The sequence below is a fragment of the Anser anser genome, assembly GCF_964211835.1.
Source record: "Anser anser genome assembly, chromosome: 8".
Taxonomy (NCBI): domain Eukaryota; kingdom Metazoa; phylum Chordata; class Aves; order Anseriformes; family Anatidae; genus Anser; species Anser anser.
The window spans coordinates 27,827,760-27,850,081 of NC_139728.1; the positions used below are offsets into that span (position 1 = coordinate 27,827,760).

Sequence of the window (22,322 nt, forward strand, 5' to 3'; positions counted from 1 at the left end):
ATTTAGATGTCAAAACTGTGCACATCTTGAATGTGGTGCACATGGAAGAAGCTTTTCAAGAGCACTCAAGAGGCATAAACGCAGAACCTTCAGAGAAACTGAACATGTTTTATTACTATAGGCACTTTTAAAAGATTTCTCTTCTAATACTATCCTGGGAATGACTTGTTTGTCTTGGTTTTCTCAGGGTACTAGTCTCTTCCACTTAAACCACCTATCACATGAGACTAGTAAGTCAACAATTCAATTTCACAGAAAAAAACCACTCTCTCCTTACAGACTTGTAAGCGACTGTACAAAACCAGAAACCATGAATACCATTTCATAAGTCACTGGAAAGTTTTAGTCTTCCTTTAAAAGAGGGCAAATGCTGTGAGATAACCTATACTATAACCAGCACAGTATTTTTACTTTCTCCCTGGAAGGCTTCCCCCTCCCAGCTTTTCCCAGAAGTCATCCCCGTTTGCACACTGCTGCCCACAGCTGGTCGTGTAATGACTGTTTCCCTGCACTATCGATTCCACTGTTTTTACTCCAGCTTATAATTACATTTGAGAAGAGCAGATACTGGCTTCTAATAGCAAGACAGAGAAGCTTTTCTGAAAGGTATTTTCTTTCCCAACCTGTCTTCCTATTGTCCTTACTTGCCAAGTGGCACCAGATTTCTTTGCATCACTACTTAGACCGGGGGTCTGCAAGAGATTTTGCCTGTTTGTTTTACTTTGCCTGGCGATATCAGCGAAGTGGTATCAGCACCAGTGCTGCTGACAGCTCTGCCTCTGCGACAGGTTGCAAACCATTTTGATGGACTTGCATCTTACCAGCAAAATAAGCACCACAACTCAACTCCCTCCCCTTTAGACTGTCAGCTCCTTGCAGTAGAGGACATGCCTCTATACAGAGACCAGTGCTGCTACATACACAACAAACACATAGCAAAATCCTCTCCCCACCTCACTATCATAAAACAATAGACAGACAAAGAGATGCTATTAAGAAACACTCGCTGAGAGGATTGGTACACGCTCAGTGATCAAATCATGCTCATTGATCAATCTGTGATGGTTGACTTGATGGTCTTGAAGGTCTTTTACAACCTAAATCATTCTAACTAATGCATTAAAGCAGCTTACATAGACAGTATTAAAAGAACAAACAGACACACACTTTGGGATAACATATCAAAGCAAGCTGATAGAGAGGATGCTTAAAAAGAAGGTTGTGACCTCTAGTGTATTAAACAGAATTAGGCATTATCACATTCAGCATGCATCTTCCATCTTCAGTTACTTGTTGGGTAGGAATCTCTTCCAATATGGGGAAAAATGAGCTTTTTGAGCACCAGCTCTTGGCTGAAAAAGCAGAGCAGTACCAGGTGAGAATGACTTCAACCCTTTTTCAAGACTTTGAAGTGAGGAGGCATGAGCTAACTGAGGAGACACACATTTTTCCAGTGTAGTATGGAAAGACTTCGTAGTAAATAATAGAAACTAGCAGCAATTTATACCAAAACCAACCAACCAAAAAAAACCACCAAAACAAAACGACAAAAAAAACAACCCCCACAAGAAGACCTTTTCCAATTTCATTTTGAACAGTAGCCTGGACAGTTCTGAGTTCATCAAGATCTTGTACGAGAAACATTTTTTCTGGTGATCTGAGCTATAAGATCAGAGTTGTGGGGTCCCAGATTTATAGGAATCCAAGAGCTCATGAAGTAGGTGGGAACTAGGAAGCCAGTGGCTCTGGGCAAGTCTATGGTAGCCATACTTTGGCATCTGCCAGCTGCAGTAGACAACAGACTACCACTCCATGGCACGTAGTCTCAGCATTTGCCCTATTCAGGGTGTTGCCTATAGCAAATACATGCCCAGACTATGGTGCATTATTTATCAGAAAACAGGTGTTTGTTGTGCAGTGCTGTGGGACAAAACACTTCTTCACATCCTGATACTATCAAATGATGCCTTGAGCAACTCTCTTGTGACTTACAGGGCAGTAACAGAGGAACTTCAAGATGAGTAACTCACTACCTGTTTACCATCTTCTATGCCCCTTTTAAGTAAAATAAAACATCCAAGGAGCCTTCTTGTTCTCTAGACAACTCTTCAGAACACAGGTCCTACCTCTACCACCAGAGTTTGCTCTAAGATTTCCAGACATGGGGAATGATGACCCAGTTTCGCTTGCTTTCACTGATACTTCCCTGAAACGTCCCTACAAGCTTTGCACTTTGATGAAGAGCAATCAGATTTTTTTTGTCTGAATGCAGTTATCACAGGAATTTTGTTTCTAGCATAAAACTGACAACTAGAGTAGTCAAGGACCGCTTTCCTGAAAATAGTCAAACTTTCAACACTGCGTGGTAGAAAATTTTCAACCTGAGGCATGCTCTCACCTTGAGAGCTTTGAATGCCTTGCTCTAGGGAAGCGGAAGGATGCGTATGCTATTGTGCGTGGCGGAGGTGCCAGGAAATCCATAGACAGGTTAAATGAATCTTACCTTAATGACCCTGTGATGGTGTCTACAAGATTATTTTCTAATTTTTATTTTGCATTTCCCTTTCCCATTTAGCATCTTTCTATTTTGGTTTACAGCTGCTCTACCCTTCCATTTTATTCTATTATCTCCCTACTTTTTCTTGTTACTTACAAAAAAAAAAAAAATCACTTTTCATCTTTTTTATTCTATCCCTGCTCCTGTATACCTTAAAAAAAGCTTTTCCTATTAGCAGATCAACTTCTAGTACAGCTAGATGAAATGCTTAACCACTTCTTGAATCTCCTTCCCCTCCATACTGAATAGTTTCCTCAAATCACAGTTTTCTTACGGCATAAAGAGTTTGTCTACCTCCAGATTTACCTCTAGTATGTGATACAAAATGAATTACATTATATTTTAATAAACCCTCTGTACAGATCCCTTGAGCATAAATTGAATGACAAAAGATTATTTTATATTGCTTTCAATGCAATTCTTTTTTTTGTCAGTGCAAAGAATGCAAGCTTGGGTTCTAACATAATATATACCCACTGAAAATATTTTCTCCAGTATGGAGGATACCCACTGAGAGCTCTTAGGTTTTGCATAGTATTCTCCATCAAAATGCCTTTCTAGGAACTGTTTAGATGGTCTGTCCTCCATGAGATTTTAGTATCTGTTTCTTAGAACAGCTGTAAAAAGTTTCAAAGAATTAACAGGAAAAAAAGAGAATCTACCATTTATCACCTTACATGGTGTACCAAAAGCTTAAGACCCGTCATAAATTGACAAAGATAAAGCTAATAAAATTTGCAGAAGCTGAAAAGACAAACAAATTAATAGAAAAATCACACTGAGACTGGCGGATTATTCATGTAAGGTCGTAAGAATGAAATGTCAGACATTTTTGTGATGAATGAAAACTAATAAAAGTGAATTATATATGAAATGTATTTTACTAAATGCTTGCAATTGTTGCAATGAAAACACAGAAGCGGCGATTTTATACCTGATAAATGTTTTCTTCTGTTTCAGGCTCACGGATTGGCTCGTGTCCAGCCTCAAACACAATGTACTATTACACCAGCAGCCAGAGAGGAAAAGTCAAAGATGAAACAGAGGGAAAAAGGCAATTTGGAATTCCACATAAAAACACACGCAGGCATTAAAGAAACAAGTTCAAAGTACAGGCTGGCACCAACTGGTTTGCTAGAAAGCAGAGTAAGGTTGTTTCGTATTTCATAAACTGATAGTGAATAGACCTAAATCTTCTCTAATGATCATTAGAGCAACTTCCTAATTCTTTCTCACTAGGGATACTGCCTGTAGCCCAATATTAATTTTCTGAAGTCAATGTGAATTTTGCCTCTTTTACATAATGGCAATTATTTCCACATGTGTTTGTTAGCTGTGAATAAAAAAGCTAAATCCAAACAGGGAGAGCAGGCTGGTGCTCATGTAACGTGCCACATGGTGAAAGGCTGTCACTTTTCATCTTCAGGTTCTTGCTTTATTGTGGAGAGCACATAAAGTAAACCTCCTGACATTACAGAAGCCGAACAGTAATTTAGGGCCTCCTTATTCTTATCATCTTCCTGGAAACACCTTACTCAGTGCTCAAAAATCACTAACGCTTGAATCAGTTTCTTTCAGTGTGTCTCCAACTACTATGCCTCACTGGAAGAAAACAAAATCTCCAGAAAAAAAAAAAAAGTTAACTGCTACATGTTTTGTTTCAGCACAAAAACATGAGAATGAAATTACATCTTTTTCTTCTTCACACTCAGTAGGATATTGGACATGAATATATTGACATATTTCTGATAATCATCTTTGCTCCCAGACGTTTTGCTTGGATGAAACAAGACTTAAATTACAGATCTATTATTAAATCATAGCCCAAATACCAACAAGGGAGACTATTAGAACGTCAATTCTACTGTTTTTTTTTTTTTCCTAAATATTCACCGTCTGAATGAAATTCTGGCTGCACAGAAGCCAACAGCAAAACATCAACTTATTAGTATGAAAACAAGATGACACCTTCCGTATTTTCAAATTAACTCCCTTTTCTGTTAGACTGTTCATTTAAAAAACAGTGACAAATGTCATTTGGAAACTGACTCTGGACTCACAAACCACACTTTAAGAAATATTTAATATTTCTATACAGATATACTGTTCTTTTACTTACAGCTTAATCTCTAAATACGCTACTTTCTGTAAAAATCTTAGAAGTCTCTGAAAATATTTATCTCAGCATGTACCTAGCCATTTCTGAAACTCCCAGCCTATACAGCTTCAGAAATTACCTGGTATACAGGGTCTTCTACATCTTCTTCCAAAATTGTCTACAGCAAAGAGGACAGGAAGTAAAAGCAAAGAACAAACAGTAAAGATAAAAGAACTGTATTCAGAAATGAAAGGACAGCAAAGAAATAAGCAAAATGTGCAGGTAAGCATATAGTTTTTTTTTCTTTAGTATGCAGATAAAGCCTAATTATTACACAAAGTAACTCTATTCATGTCTCATCAGTTTAACAATCTGCACCTTATTTGATTTGATTCAAATACAAACATTCAGAAGTATACAGAAACTTCCCTACAGCATAAGATGTTGTTAAAAAACTGACTTACAACACAATAGCCTTCATTAAAGTTTTCCTCCTGCATTAGGAGAAACACTATGCTGGAAATGAATGGATCATTTCAAGTTGCCAAGCATGTTCATCTTATCCCAGGTGATAGCTTTCATCACTGTTTAATCCTGCTTCTGAGCTAACAATAGCTGCTAGGCTCATATTTGTCCATTTCGAGCTAGCATCACTCAGACCCGATGCTGTTAACAAAAGCTGAGGACACCAAGTGCCTCTTTGGAGCAGTTTTGGGGGATACTTCAAGCCGTATGTTTCTTGGCAGTAGTCTAAGCTTATGCATGTACCTGGTATACCGCTTGTTCACACTGTTTGTCCTTTTGTGCCTTTTTTTCCATTTCTTCCCTTTGTTTCAGTTCATAGATGAGCTGAAACAGATCTCGCAAGTCCAGAATTACAGGTTCAGCCTGCAGAAACAAAAGGAGTGAGAAAGGTTTCTAGATGGCACGAGATACTCCTTTTATCCCATCCTGCTGATAGAGCAGTTATACTAACTCCAAAACAGAGAGAACTTCATACAGAATTAATTTCTGCCATAGCATGCAGGCTAAGGTTAATGATAATTATAATTTTGAATATAAAAAGCACTTATATTTATTAGTAGTTTCTTATACAGTGAAATTATGGTAGACTATATGCAAAGTCGCTAATTGGTTTCTAACACTTTGTTAAATGAGTATAGGAATATACCCAAAGTTATCTGTATTCAAATAGAGTAACCAGTTTAGTTAGAACACAAAGTTTTAACTAATTATAAATATATATATATATATCAAGAAAAATTGGAACTAGTAAAATAAATTCATTTTTTGCCAAGATGGCTTCATTTATTTGCTATTTAGGAACATGTAAGCAGACACTTGTGACAAGTATAGCACAATCACAACCAATACAGACTGGCCTCTTGACCAGCTTCTTATGAACATGACTTTTCAATTGAGTTACACTGTAGAAAATGACAATGGTCCAATACTTACTGCCTGGGCCGTTTTTATTGCCACAAATCTATGATTTCCCTCCTTTCCACATACATATCCAAACGCTCGGTGGTCTGTGATATCCTTTGCGATGTATGATATTTCATGAACTGCATGGTGGTGCTGTAGTAGCTATTAAAAAACAACAAGAAATATCCATCAAAATGTTCCACTAAAGCTGTATCAATTCCTTTCACCAGTGCTTCACCTGGATCTCAGCACACCTATGGAATTAAAATAAGCGTTCCCTGGTGTCAAAATCAATTAACTTCTGTACTCTTTATGCCCATCCCTTTTTCAAAATCTGGCCAAATTTGACTTAGTTTAGTAATTTGACTAAAACCTTCAACTGAATAATTTTCTCAGTATCTTCTTGTGAGATAAAATTCAATTAAAAAATAGGACTACCTACTTACTACACAGACAGTATCCTAGGTGCAGAATCCATATTAATAGGTATAGAAAAGAGAAAGCAGCAGCCTCCTGTAGCTTCCTACAGGGTGACTCTAAGGACAGGCTCATCTGCAGGGGTTGTAGGACTAGAGGTGGAAGATGTGATCTCTACAAATCAGCAGCAGGGCTGCTCTATCTCTACAGCAGTAAGCATCAGCAAGCAAGCGGTGTTGTGATATTCCACTTAAGCAGTAAAAAAACTCCAAAAATTTTCCCAGAAAATTCATGGAAACATGGTTATCCAACTTAAAACAATGCTATTTGCAAATATTCACATTTTATTTAAAATCCTACTTTGACTAATAATAATTAGGAAAAAAAAATCCAATTGCCTTTTAAATACGTGAGTAAAACTCTCCCCAGAGCCAGGACATGAACCTGAGACTCCTCTAAGCATGGTTTGGCCAGACAGCAATGCAGAGTGCCAGCATCCTTCTCACTGTGGCCTAATTAGTATTTCATTACCAAAGTAGCGCTTAAGTATTTCCACTCAGAATAACGTTCTTGAAAAGTTTATCTAAAACAAGCTATTAGTTTGAATTCCTACCCTCTGATACACTGGCTTGCTCCTTTATAATCTAGGGATAATGCCATTTCTGAGAGCAAGCAAAGCCTCACACTGAATTCTTTTGAGGTCCAGACTCCTGCTGGTTTGGAGAAAAGCACATTTTGAAAATCAGCATGGCATCCAGGCAATCTCTAAACAACCAGTTATTTTTAGAGTTTAAAAAAACATTTTAAAATTCAAAACCAGAGAGGATCCGTGTGTGTAGAAGAGAAAAGGCTACACACGTGCAGGGCAAGTGACAAGTGACGAGACTCCCACAGAACACAGACTGAAATTTAAAAGGGAAGGCAGAACGCAAGAGGCAGATGACTATGTAGAAAACAAAAGACTGGACATATTTCTTTTTAATTTCTCAGTAAGCAACTCCTAACTTCCCAAGAACAAGGTTGCCTGTTCTTAGGGAAATGGAAGTGCTGCCACTGACTTTGAGCTGTGGCTAAGCCGAAGGTGTGCTCCAGACTTCTGCAACGTGTTAAGTGTTTAAAATTAATGATGGGATCTTACTTAGGTAATACATGGATATTGATTTATTAGGCTTTTCTGAAAGCCAGGTTGCATGCTTACAATGAAATGAAATGTTCCCATCTCTCTATTCTGCATAAAACAGGGAACGCTATCTCTGGCTCCTATTAAATGAAAGTTCCTTGACATTGCTTTATTGATTGCGAGACAGCATTTTGCACTGAAATTAAATTGTGATCAGATTCTTTCCTTGTGGAATTACATCTGAAGAGCGTTCTACCATGGAAAAATATCACCCACAATGTAAGACAGCAGATGGAGAAGCTCCAATTTATTTGGGAACCCTCATTAACTGTTTGAAAATCATTACGTTTGTAATGGTTATGATACTTCACATATTGTATCAATATATGTACAGATTAAGTAAAGGTGACTGCAACATTATCCTTTCAAGTATTTCATTGTACCAAATGTTTAGAAAGAGTTTTTCATTTGTTTGAGGGATACTGAGTTGGAACATACACATAAAATGTAATGTTGCATACACATCTGCACTGAAATACAGGAATAAGCACTTATTTGAACCTGGGCTTTCAGACCTTGATGCATCGATTGTGTCCTTTCTACATTTTCCAATACCTCCAAATATTATTTAAGGAGTGCCTGGTTCTCTGCTCATCGTGAAGCAGAAATGACACTTGTTGCAGTCAGCAGAGACTTACCAATGCAAAACGCCAGATCAGAGCTGCATCATTTTTGTAAATCATGTTGTAGGGCTGCAGCCTGCCTAATACCCTGCACAGCCCTTACATCAGCAAGCAGTGCACGGAAGGACAACAGAAGGGACGGCATGGTGAGAAGCACAGCCTCGTCTCGTCTCACCCAGCCATCCAACAGAGACTTACAACTGAGCCAGTCTATAAATACACGGTCTTTGCATGTTTTGATTAAATCTGCGCCTAGTGCACTCGCAGGGATTAATCTGTCCTGCAAAATGAGGCCCACCGATAGAAATGGCTTCTTTACCACTCAGCCTGTAAGTGCTTACACGTAGCCACCCTCTCGACAAGCTGTTCACCAGCCTCTGAAGGAAATGAAACAAGAACCACATAAAATTGCTTACAGCAGAACTGCTGGTCAGCACTCAGCAGTTAATATTCACAAGCTCATCTGCCTCTCTCTCCCCGGCCTCTTCTTTTTTTTCCATCTTCAAGGTTTTAACATGACTTAATCCTGTCTCCAGTGGGTCAAAAGCATATAAAAGAAGTATTTCATAGCTCGGAGATGTTTATGACACCCCCATGTGCACAGGCTGATGGATTCCATCACATGCTATCTGATGTTTTTACTGCATCTTTGCTGAGTGCTGCTAGGAGCCATGCACCAAGTCTTAAGCGAGGTATCAGATTGTTTGGAGGGCTGCAGTACGGCAGAACAAATTACAGAGAAGACTTAATTTGTATTATGGTTCAATACAGTCAATTAAATATTGCACAGATTAGAAAGTAATTTAACATTTAAGCTTCACTTGTTAAAAAAATCCACTGTATTTCCTCCACATTATTTTGGGTCTCACATGACTTTAGTCACTGCTGAAAACACGGAGGATTTTAAAATGCAAGTGCAGATAAAGCCTCATATCGGACAACTAAGCCAGTCACGGGGTGCAACAGTTCTTCTTTTTAGGCTAAACACAATGGCGCTGGGGACAGCCCCAGCACCTGCAAGCACCGCACTCTTCCCTGTCCGTTCGCCCAGCTCTCTCCAGCCACGCTTATTTTCTCTCCTCTTCTTCTTTCCATCCCCTGCTTCTCCTCTTCCCCCCGCATGCCCCCTGTACATCACACTGAATTGATTTAGCTACCTCTGAGATCTGTAGCATTTCTAATTTCCCTCAGGCTGCTTGGCACCTACCATAAATTTTTTCACCCCTTATCCTCATCTTGCCCCTTTATTTCCATGCTGTAGCCTCCAGTGCCACTAAATCAATTAAGTCAATCAATTAAGTACTTGGAAGGCCCAGCAATCATGTCAAATATGTGAGTTAGATGGCATGAGAAAGTCACTGCTTTACCATTGCTATTTCTCTTTTAATGAGGTTGTCTATTTAGTGGAGCCTGGGGCGCCGTGTTAAGAGCCACAACAAAAACCATCTGCGAGCCACAAAGCCTCCTACACGCACTGCCCCACCCAGAGCAGGACGCTTGTACCACTTTATATCTGTATTCCCAGTGTTACATCCGTAAGGACAAGTTGCACTGGGATTTCAGCTGCACAGCCTCTCGCCTTGAGTTACGGTGAGCCTGCCCTCAGCTGGGTGCTCTCACCCAGCTGCTCCGTGCTGAGCATCACCCCAGTATCAGTGCTGGGATCTGCGTGACATCCCAGGCATCCTCTGCATTGCTCTTCCTTTTAGTCCATCTGAATAAGCATGAGCACATTTTGCATGTCACACCAAGCCCCTCAAACAACGTTACCCATCAAACTGCAAAATCCTTGAAAGATTCACAATAAAATAATTTTATAGACCGTATTTTTTTTCACGTGGCTGCCTGCCTCCCCCATACTCCAACTCACATTGTGTTTGCTTAACTTTAAGAAAACAGGCCTTATACCTTTAGGAAGAGTACTGAACAAACCCTAGGACCTGAATCTAACATGGAAAATTACGGCAACGCCTTAACAATAAGCTTAGCAAGCTAGAAGTGTAACAGCACATTTACCATTGTATATTGCAACACGCTAAGTTAAAACAATGAACTGTAAAACACGTGAGTGGTTCTCAGATGAGTTTCATCTCGTTGCTGCCAGACATGCTGGATCTGTACCGACATGCCACCAGTTACTCCGCTACACCTACGAGCTGGTCGTGTTCACTGCTGGTGCTCAAGATGTGCTTGCAATGGCACTTCTGTCAATTGCTACTCATGGCCACTTCCTTAGCAATTGGACAACTGTTTTGCACGACTGTTTTTCTTCTGTATTATTTTGGCCCATTTTCCAAAGATGAATACAAATATTTGAATTTTGTTCCAGTTGGTTAGAAAGGCAAGAGAGGAACAGTTCACCCAGGCCATACACTAGAAAAGGGGCCAGCTTTCAAAAAACAACATCATATATGAACACCTGGAAAGCAAAACCCACTAGAAACACCTCTTGCAGTTCTAGAGAGCTCAGGACTGGGGGACACTTCCAGACACTGGCTACGACAATCAGTTTTTCACAGGCAAATGAAAGAGTATAAACCAAACACAGCAGCATGGGGTGAGAAAAAGCATATAATGAGCAAGGTAGCAATCTACAGAGGTACTGCAGCACACACTGCAGAAAGGTTTTGGAAGCTGGGGTTTGAGTGTGAACGTGACTGTACCCTTCTGCTGAAAGAGACTGAAAACATGCAAGCTGCTACACAGCCGAGAATGAATGGTCCAGCCCTAAATCCCTTCGATACAAAGCCACTCATGGAGCTTGAGGTGAACAACAGGTTAGGGACTTTTTGCCTGAAAAATACAAGAAGAAGAGCTAGAAAGGAAAATGGAAGCTCTGAAGTGTACCCTAAGCCTGACTGGACTTCTCAGATGGCAGCCTTGAAGCATGTCCTCACAATGAGACGGGAACAAGTCTGCCTAATCCCTGTGCTTCTTCCATACAGATTGATTTTGCAGACAATAACCTAAACAAAGACTTTTCCAAGTGCCAACCTCTAACAGGCATTTCAGTGCACAAGCTTTGCAACAAAAACACATGGCATGAAAAGCACACTTTTAGATTACATGCAGTTCAAAGCCTGGTCTATGTAAAGCACCCAAAAGATGCGTAAATTTTATTTCCTCTTAATAATAATAATAAAAAATCTCATAAGAACCATTCTCTTCCTGCAGCCAAGGAGACTGAAGCAAAACCAGGTAATGTGACTTGCTCCAGCTTACAGGGCAACCTGCTGATGAGTCAGGAAGGACAAAAGTCAGCGAGCATAATTGTATGTTTAAAGATAAGCCGGTCTTCAAGTGAAGTGCTGTACTAGGCTCAATCCGCACAGTTCAATTCAGGCTACGTGAAGACAAGCACTTAGTGAAAGTACCTGAGGTAAGAGCCTGTTTGGCTGGACTCAAGAAGACGGCTTAAAAGTGTGCTTCAGCCTCTTCTAAAGTCTGAGCTAATCCTTACCGTTTCTTTGGCTTGACAAAGAACTACTACTACTACTAGCACCTGTGTGTAAACTGGGATGTAAGAGCAGCAAATTCTTAAGGGAGCAAATGGAGGCGTCCTTGTTTGTGCTTTCTACGAGACGCACGTGCCGTGATGCTCTCAACTTGCCTGGAGTTGTCCTCACCCACGGCCCGCAGCGTGTACCGTTAGTCAATTAAGTTAGCAGGACTTAACTTTGCCAGCACAGCGGTCTAATTGTGATGAATGGATCCACAACGTTGAGCTAGCTGGATATTCAAAGAACCTAATTTGTGAAACAGAACACCACTAAGGTAATAAACTTCTGTCTGGCTCTCATAATTTGTAATAATGTCTGACAAAGACCAGATATGAATTTAGTTATTGTTCATTGTCTTCGAAAGCAAATGCTAAGTTGCTCATGCAGAAGATCCATTTATTAGATATATGAACTTCTGAAAGGAACAAAACAAAACTGGAATGCACACATGGCCAATTTCCTATCTTCACTTCAACAGCTTTTCAATTTCTTATTGTACCAGGAGTGAAACTAGCTAGCTAAATATAAAGCCCTTGTCCAATTACCATTAATCCCGGGTTATACTTAAAATATGTACTTGCAAACATCATTCCACGACAAATAAAATCCTAAAGGGCAAGGAAACGTTTCTACAGAGTTTTTGAACAACAAATGTGCTACACTAAAGCCGTGCTGCTGGACATCCCATGAGTCTTACACTATTTTCTTATTGTTTTTGTGTCAGACATGGTCTTTGTTTTACCAGGATGGTTAAAACAATGGATGATTTGCACAGGGATATTGAGAAGCAAGAGACGTGATCCTCAATACCCCTTTAGGTTGCATACATCCCTTAAGTTCTATAAGCACCTCAGCTGTTTGAGACCATCTACAGACTATAATATGCTGCCTTACCTTGCCATTTCACTATTTCAATGTAGTGTACAACTCGCAATACTTGCTTATTAGGACATTATTTTATTCCTTGCAATGGCAGCTGGCCCAGCGGCCACTGCTGTGTTTCCAAGGTTGTAACGCATCTCTTTGACTGTATTCCCTGTTAGCACCCACCTCATCACCTTGTGAAAAAGTCACTAGATCGATAAAGCCATAAATATACCAGCACTGCCTCTCTACTCTCAAGCCAAAGCTTGCACACAGCCTAAGAATAGCACTTCTTACCATAACTTGTGTTCTTTCCTGATATGCTCTGAAGTTTGTAAGACTGTTATTGATGAAATCTGGAATTTGAGGGAGCACAATACTCAATAATAAGACAGTTTGTTACAGTGTCACTGAACATCTCAGTACTTTTATTGCATTCATCTTTACAGCCTGTGAATTCCTTCAGAGAAACCTCTGCTTTTACAAAGTTCTTTTGTTTCTTTACACCAATATCTTTCACCTCCTGAAATGCTTTTGATTTATATGAACAGTTCAAGACGTTTCTTCATACAACTCCTAGTAGCTTTGCAGGTATTTTTTGACTTTAACTGCCTCGAGTCCTAAGTGCTTCAGATTTAGTAAGTGTTATGAGCTACTCTCTTCTTGTAGACTGTGATTTGAAAAGCTTGTTGCTGAAAACCAGCCTTGGATGCTCTTGATTTGTCACACAAACTCTATGAAGCAAAGCTTACAAAGATCACAAAAATCCCACTCACATTGGCAATACTAAAATTCAAGTTGCAATGGATAGTCATCAAACAGAAACTTTCTTTAACCATAAATCTAATTCCATAACATCATTAAATCCTCTGGAATAGGAGAAAAAGACAAGAGGAATTTATTTTATATTTATCTGTCCATATGCCAAATACTTTTACCAATATAATAAGACTTTAAACAGGGCTGAGGGAAAGCACATGTACACAAAATAAGAATAGGAAAGGACCCTATGAACTCATGAACTGCATATAACCAATACGTCATGTCCCTGAACCAACCAAAAATGAAAGCAAGGAAAGTTAAGTAGTTTATAACATGCAATGTTTTATCTCTTTCAAACGTAAAAGTGATTTCATAACTAGAAATAAACCAAAGCATACTAGCAAGAAATCCTACCCGTATTCGACACTGACAGATTGGTTTCAAATGGCACAGTGTAGGACTGGGCAAAACCCACTCAGCTCAACTCTTCATCACTCATGGCTTAAATTTCTAGCAGCCAGCATACAACTACACAGTACCAGCTAAAGGACTAAAATGTTCCCTAACACAGATACAGCCTTGCATGTGAGAAATATCTGAGTTTCTTTTCTTCTATACTCCAAAAAGTTAAGCTTTCGCTCCTGGGGTCACCCTTCTCTATACTATTTTTGACATAATTCATTATCGTGAGTGATCCTGCTGGTTCCCAGCACAGTTGTCTGAGCTGCTGGACATTCCTCCTGATGCAGAACTGGCCTGCAACACTGTGGCAGCATCCTTGAAAAGACTAACAAGCAACCTCTATCAACATTGTAAGATCTCAGATTATTCCGTAATTGAAGATGCACCAACACAAAGTATTATGATGGCGGCTGTGGTTGAAGTGAACTCGGTGTACCTGCAGGTTAGCAAACAGTGACAGTAACTTCTAAGAAAGACGTATCTGTGCAGTACAAGTGACTGGAGCAAAATCTTTAGACTTCAGAAACAGTATCACTAACTACCTACCGAGGTCATAAACACCACGCCAGCACTTCATGACATTTTATACTCAGTCTTCCTACAAAGAAAGAGAGGATACCTTTTTCTGTGAGTTACAACTGCATGTATAAACCAACTGCAGATAATCCCATAAACAAGCCACTCCTTCCTTTTGCTCAGGTCCCACAACAGACACTTAACTGAGGATATAACATCCAGAGTAACTTAATGTGAATGCATGTAGTACTGGAGCTCTGAAGGCAAGAATGAAATAAAATCTGAAAGGCAAACCTCAAAGAGACTTTAAAAAGAACAAAGACCTTTTGTGTAATTTTAAGCTTGATTTGGGGTGGTTTTTTCCTGCATTATCCAGAGGTAGGAATTTCTGGAGTCGTGCTCGGTAGGTGCTTGTCCCATTGTGTTACAGCAGTTCTACATCTCAATTCAAGCAGTGAAGCATTTTACAAGTTCTTCCCTGGCACCATCCAAAAGAGTCCCAAAGCTCCCGTTCGCACATTTTCATGCCCAGAATTGTTTCTCCCCTGCTTGTTTTCCTGTAAAGAAGGCTGAATGTTTAGGTTTAGTCTTCTCCTAACTGAAATCTCCAAAAGCAAACTCAGATTTATCAGTCCGCACATAGCCTTGGCCCAGAGAGGGGCACAGCTCAGCTACACAGGCTGTTCTCTTTCCTGTCCTTTATTTCTCCCCGTCCTTTACAACTCCTGTGCACAGTACAAACTCTGCTTCCCTTCTCCTAATCAAAGCTAAACATCCTCATGACTTCAGTCTCAGCACTGCCCAACGCTAAACCTTATGCATGTACAGTTACATTCTCACATGCTAAACACTTCAAAATACTTCCAAACTCTTGTAGCATTCACTGGAGGGCACTTGTCCAACTAAAGATCCAAGAAGGTTATAACACCTTCTACTAAACCCCTCACCTGTTTTAAAAGCTAGGACACAATTAAAAAAATCTGATTCAGATCCAAAAAACAAGAATATGTTCTGAGCTATGGATCAGAGGCTAAGAGCTACGCGCAATATTCAGACACACAGAGTTCTCATTTTCTTTAAATTTCCAGGCACTCAGATGAATGAGTGCTCTGCCTCACCTGTTTCACAACACTCCCTTCCAAGTCTGCACAACGCTGCTGCTTGCTTTGCTGGGAGTACAGTGATGCTGAGTTAGGACGGGAACCACAAAGGATAAAAAGTATTAATAGCAGAGACAGCCCACTAAATGCTGCTTGTTCCAGAAGAGTGCTGCAATGCCGGGATGTGTAATCCCACACTGCCACCAGGTACTGGGTAGCACACTGGGAGACGTAGCTCCAGCCCTCAGGCTCTGCACTGTGTGTTTGCATGCATGCTGAGGATACAGTGGATAAAACAGATGGAAAGTTGTGAGGATAATTATCTCACTTAGGAAGTTATTTATGAACAGTTATTTATATATTAATCAAAGATCTATTGGTATCTGAAAGGTATTACTTATTTAACTGAGGGACAGGAACAACCAAAGTATTTGTGTTGGGTAACTGTCAACAACCATCAGCATCCAGTGGCTGCCAGCATCCCTTCTTCTGTTCTCCTTCCACAGGGACACTTACTACATAAACTAGGTGGAAGAAAAGGCATTTACTTGTCCCCCTGGACTATCAGGCTGAACAAAGCTCTTGCTGACTTCCCTGTAAACACAGATGTGATCCCGAGGGCAGGACATCATCCAGCGATTTTATTGCCAATAGAGCTCTATTACTATCATCCCGCAAACTCCAGGTAACTTTAAAAGTAAACCTTCCTGTAGCTTCCTATCCCATTACGCTGACAGCTAAGGTCATCTGTTTCCCGGGCGTTTGACACCAGCAATAGGAGAGGTTAAACAGCCTACAAGTCCGCACAGAAATTCAGACGCGCCGCCCGCAGTATTGCTATTACCAGGGCAAACCAGAAAATTGCAGAGCAGCCCACCGGCTAAAATGCACCGAATAGAAAGGAAAATCACCGGCACACCCGGGGTGTAATGCTTCACAGACATCTCAAAGAGGAAGGCAACGAGGATTTCAAAGGGGGACATAACTTTCTGTTACGGCACCCGCTGAACGTCCCCCACCGCTCTCTGGGGCAGTTTTAGTGCATCTCGGCAGCCTGCTCTATTATTATGTCAGCATTTCTCTCACTAAATCCTTTTCTGAGCAGTTTGAAATTCAGCCATTATAATTCTGCGTGTGCTGAAAATGGGACTGCAATTCTTTTTCTAGCGTGTAATGCATTAACCTGGCTTTGAAATACCAGTACCTGCATGTATCCCCCCACAAGCAATGGTATTTTGGGTGCTCTCCTACAAGACAAATTGCAGCTGGAGAAAAGGAATACAGCTTTGTTGGACTCCATGAGACTACTACGTGACTTTCATATCTTAATTTATCTGATTTAAGGAAGGCTAGAGATTACAGACAAAAAAAAAAACAAAACATAACTCTATACTTTGATTTTTTTGCTATGGGACTTTGAGTGTTTTGCTATGCATCCTCACTGGAAGGATGCAATGAAGCTCCACTACATAATAGGATCCATAAGAACAAACATTTTTTATGCTGACTTTACAGTTTTCAGTAAAACTCCCCCCAAATTCTGTTTTAGCATACCAAACGTTAAAACCAGATGATTTTAAGTCTATTGCTGGGTGTTTGGCTTAAACAACAGGAGGACTTATACTGCCAAATGAGACCACCAGTAAGTCATAAAAATCTGATTTTCTGCCTTTCTGAAAACAATCAAATTTTTATCCTTTCCACACTGAAAAATAAAATTACAATAAATTCCCACAAATTATTTCAGTTTAGATAAAATGACTTGAATAGCTTTTATTTTATCTGCGTGCCAGATGGTGTCAAAAATGTGAAGGCAGTTCCTGTGGGTACTCACTACAAGAAGGCAGAGCTTAGCTGAAGATCAGAGCATTTCCAAATGAGGGAAGGGACAGAAATTTCAGCCTTACTCTTTATTTTAGTAGGAAAGACAATATTCAAACCAAAGCACCAGATCCAAAAACACTCAGACTTCATAATGTGCAAAATCACACCTGAGTTTTACCTTTTGGGTTCTTTTTTTTTTTTCCATAGTGACAAAGCTGTCATAATATATAAGGCTTTTATAGTCTTCATACAGCAAACTGAGCATGTATGCAATGTATCTCTACAAGCTTGTGGCTATTAAAAATCCCTGTGGAGCACTCTGAACTACCTAAACTGTCTAGGGCACTGTTGGGAAGGCCAATAAGAAATGAATTACAATAGTCAATAAGGGATGTAATTATAGAAGTAGGTTCTTCTGACATTTACATTTTGCTAACTGTCAGATGTTATTTATTAAATGTATTATTGTTTCCCTTTTAAAATATCATGAGACTGTAAATACCTTGTCAGAGTAATATGCAGGGTTTTTAAGTTACCTACTGGGCTGTATCCTAATTAGATTTATTTACTACATGTAAAACAGTAAATGCTATGTCTTAGTACTCACGTTTACACATAGACAGGGAAGTGCCAGGCACTTGAGGCCTCCCCTCAGCCTCCCCTGCTCTGGGCTGAACAAAGCAAGGGGCCTCAGCAGCTACTCATGCATCTGGCCCTCCAGACCCTTCCACATCTTTGTAGCCCTGCCTTGGACACCTTCTAATAAATTTATGTGTTTCTTACATTGTGGCACCCAAAACTGCAAGGTACTTAAAGTGAGGCCACACCAGCAGAGAGCAGAGCAGGACAACCCCTTCCCTTGGCTGGCTGGCAGTGCAGTGCCTGATGCACCTCTGAGACGTGGAGTTTAACGAGTTTCCAGCACAGGAGTGCTTTAAGGAGAAATGTGAAGAATACAGAAGTACCGGATGAAGATTTGCAAAGAATTTCCCCAAAGTCTGATCGACAGGATGGGTAGAGGCTCAGAGTTGTTTATTTGAGAACTGAATAAATGGATGCTGAAAGCTGGCACTGTGGAATGGCTCCTTGGATGAGGATGAAGAGTAAAGGGAGCCATGAAGAGCCTGGAAACAAAAACAGACAGGCTATGGGTTGATAAAACAGACAAGGCAGATTCAGCATAGAAATACAAAGAGAAGCATGACATGATCAAAAGAATAAGCTGAGACAGCAATCTTGGCAGTCACAACAGATTTCCAAAATAAAAGTCACATTTGTCAAGGACAGAGAAAAGGATAACAATTGAGACATGAGATGAAGAGAGGCAGAACTGTATTTTAACTGTAAGCACGGCAATAAGCACTGTATTTCAGAGTAGTTACCGGGAATCTGTAAGATCTGGAGTTGCCCTAGATGTGGCAATCGAAAACAAGGTTGAGTCAAGCAGGCTGCTGAGTTTACAGGGCTAAATAATAGATGATGCTGATATTTTCCTCCACACTCAGAAAAGAAGGTCAGAGAAAGACCTTTGGGAGTCAGGATTAAAAGGCCTGGTTTACCCATGTTAAGCTTGATCTGATGGCTAAACATGCAGGGAGAGGGCTGGAAGGACAGGTCAACATTTGAACAGAAGGACATGGGGCTGGCATCATCTGGTTTGACACAATAACTGAATTTGTATTTGCAAATCAAGTAAATATTGTTAAAAAGCATAGCAGCAGAAGAAAAAGAGATCAAGGACAGAGCCCAGGAAATCCCACATGAAAACTGCAGGACAGAGAAAGTAAAATTTGAAACACAGGAGTAATACCCAGAGATAAGAGATATGGAGGCCAGGAGGAAGAACTTTATTCAAAACTGTATTGATAAGTTAATGATGCTAATGCAGTGCTGCAGCTGAGGCCGATCACAAAGAGGCCAGCAGGAACCTGGGGAAGACCAATTTTAAGGAATTGAAGGGGATGAAATTCACCTCCACAAGGTTCTGGTCTAGACCTGGAAAGAGCTTCAGGCAGGGACACTCGCAATTTTCTGCAACATACCATGCTCTGGCAAACACAAAAATTCAATGAACTAATCATACCCTCTCTCCTGCTCAAAGAAGAGCAAGTACAAAGCAGATAAAACAAGTTCCTTCTTTTATTTCTATTTTTAAATATTTGGAGACGTTCAGTGATAGAAACTTGACAGTTTGACATTTCATCTGCTCCAGCACATGTGCTTCAAGGAATAATTACAGAGCCATAATCGTACCTCAATTTCTGGTCAAAGATGCCAGAACCAACAGATTTCCAGTAAAGTCAAGAAGTACCTTTGGTATATTTTAAATGAGGGATCTTCTGCCAACAGCAAGAATTTTAATCTTGCTAAATTTTTCTTTCAGCCAACTTTAGCTGTCCTGTTAGCAATCTATCAGCATAATTAACACTGTTCTCATCAAATGGAGGAGAGCACCAAATACTGGGGTTATCAGCACAAAACTGCCAAATGTCTCTGATGAACCTGGAAAAGGCTTTATAGGAGCCTCAGAAACAACTTTAAAAAATCTGTGTAGTATAAGGTCGAGAGAGCCTATGAGGTCAGGAAGGTGGGCAAGATCTAGAAATCTGAATAGTGACTGGGTCATATCCCAGCCCTAACAAAAACTCAGCATAAGATAACAACCTGAGGCCAGGAGGATTATAACCACCCATTACAGGTGCATTTATTTGGATGTAGCGAAGATTCAAAGCAGAAGCACCCCTCCTTGTTTAGCATTTCAGCACAGTTGCTAGTTCTGCAGCCAGCAAGAAAAGGCAAATTCATTGCTTTTGTACAAAATGCTACAGACAAGGTCTGGTCCCCTAGCACAAACAGGGAGGTATTATTCATAGAGTAACACTTAGGCAGGTAAAGCCTGCTCTGTATGAGATTCACATAATTGTCTTAAAAGATGATACATTAGAATAAAGGTTGGATAAGAAGAATGAGAAATTATATATATATAAATATATATGTACACAGCTTTCCTTCCTGAACTTCATACTGGCAGAAAATGGCTACAGATTAAATTCATAAAACATGAGTAACACACTGCAACACTTTCCTGCGAAATTGTAACCCAATCAGACATCTACAGTTTTCCCAGATATGATACAAACCCACAGGCTGTGCCAAGCACTGTGTTTTCATAAAGATATGGGTCAGCATCTCTGAACAACTGATACTCCCAAGTGTATAACAGAGAATGAAAATAAAACTCACTCTTGGGGTGCTGCGTATGAGAAAATAAGAAAAACTGGTGAAGTGACTGGCGTCATCATAGACTGGGTTACAATCCACATATTTACAGTATTTCTCACAAACAAAAGCAGTACTGATATAGGATGACTGGATGACTGTAGCATCTAGATATTTCATCTGTAACAGTAGCTTATATAGAGACATATACTGCAGTATATTTGGGTAATTTGCATACCCCTAAACTGAAAGAATTTTACTTCAACAGAAATAATTCTTAAAGCCAATTTGTAAATTTTTCCTTTTGACATATTTCTCTTTTACAGTGTCTGGGTTTTCCATCAAAGTCAATGGAGTTTTGCAATTAGAGCATGAATTTAAAAGCATACCTCATTACATGAACGTAGAAGAAAATGGTTTCCCTAGTATTTTATAGAATTAAATTCTTGTTCTTAAATACATTTTTGTAAAGTAACCTACAGTAAACAAAGATTTATTGTTACATTAATAAACAATGAGACAATTACAGCCTCTTTACAGAGAACATATTAGTCATGCACGTCTAATGAAGCATTACTAAGCTATCACAGGGAGATAGCCTGATGTGTGTGATTAACAAAATAATACTCATAAATAGCTAATGAACAATGACGGTCCTTTAAAAATTGTGCATATCCTGCTATATGGAGAGTTATGGGGTTTGTTGCTTTCTAAGGAGCACATTAACCGCCAGGCTCCACCCTGAAAAGGAGCATATTAAATAGCATAATGCAACTATTTGCATTTTTGCCTTCTGCAGAGCATCCTTTTGAAAATATAAAAGCACTCCTATGAAAGCCAACGAGCGCAGCATACATTTCACCTTGTGTGGTACTGTGGTTGAAAGATGACATCTTGAGATCGCACCAGGGTGTAGGGGGAATATAGCAGAACAAATGGGCAAAAATTATTTTCATACAACTTGCAGTCGTGAAATCCCCAAAGTAGCACCGGGTAGAAAAAGTTTGGATTTAGTAATAAGTGTGGTGGATTTTTAAATTTTAAATAAGATCATATCTTCCCTTAAAATTATGTGCATATTTGGGAAACGGATTCTGGAGAAGTGAAATGGCATGGATGGCCAACAAGCAATAGAAGAAAAAAGGGTACATTTATTAGAAAAAAGAAAAAAACGGTCAAAGCCCATGTGTAAGGACTATTTTTAGCACGCAGCAGGAGAACATCCTGTTAGTCAAACTAAATACAACTTTGGATTACACAGCTAATTTTGGAAATTTAACAGCAGAACAATAGAGCAGGGGGATGGTCATCCTTTTGTTTCCTCACTCCTTGTCATAAGATTAAAAGCCAGACCAGATTTATTGCTAATGCTCAATATCACTGAGTTTTTCCTATAAGATCATCATTTTTTGAAGGATTTTTTTTTTTTTTTAAACAGAAGAACATGGAACATGTTCCAAAACGCTTTTTTTATTTTTGCATCTGACTCTGAGCAGGCTGCTCCAGGAGCTGAGTTAGTCTTCATATGGGGTGCACGAATTGCAGACTTACAGGGTGAGCTTTGCTGAGCAGAGCCTTGCCTATCACTTTCTAAATACCTTGACTAGTATCTGAAAAGTGTATGAAGGGGCTTGTTTAGATTAATCCATGGAACAGAATCAAGGAGTATATGAGCTGAGTGTTATTAATATTATTTAGGGAATTCCTTTTGCAGTGCTATAGATGCACTAAGTTGCCTTGTGTCTGCAGTGCAAACTCATAGCAAATCCTTC

At 39.7% G+C, this 22,322-nt stretch overlaps 1 protein-coding gene across 23 annotated transcripts in view; it reads right to left on the reverse strand.

Annotated features, from left to right (window-relative positions):
- DAB1 (DAB adaptor protein 1) overlaps positions 1-22,322 on the reverse strand; it is a 145,629-nt gene that overhangs the window by 30,750 nt on the left and 92,557 nt on the right. For 14 of the 23 annotated variants that reach the window (XR_014587530.1, XR_014587531.1, XR_014587532.1 and 11 more), the window contains 4 exons: positions 6,114-6,245; positions 5,424-5,543; positions 4,795-4,833; positions 3,492-3,557 (listed from right to left, as the gene is read on the reverse strand). Coding sequence is in view for 19 of the 23 variants with exons in the window: in XM_083846693.1 (XP_083702819.1) it covers positions 3,492-3,557; positions 4,795-4,833; positions 5,424-5,543; positions 6,114-6,245 (357 nt within the window). In the remaining 4 variants the exon portion in view is untranslated. The remainder of the gene's footprint in view (positions 1-3,491; positions 3,558-4,794; positions 4,834-5,423; positions 5,544-6,113; positions 6,246-22,322) is intronic. The other 9 variants (XR_014587533.1, XM_083846685.1, XM_083846684.1 and 6 more) reach the window with 2 other exon arrangements.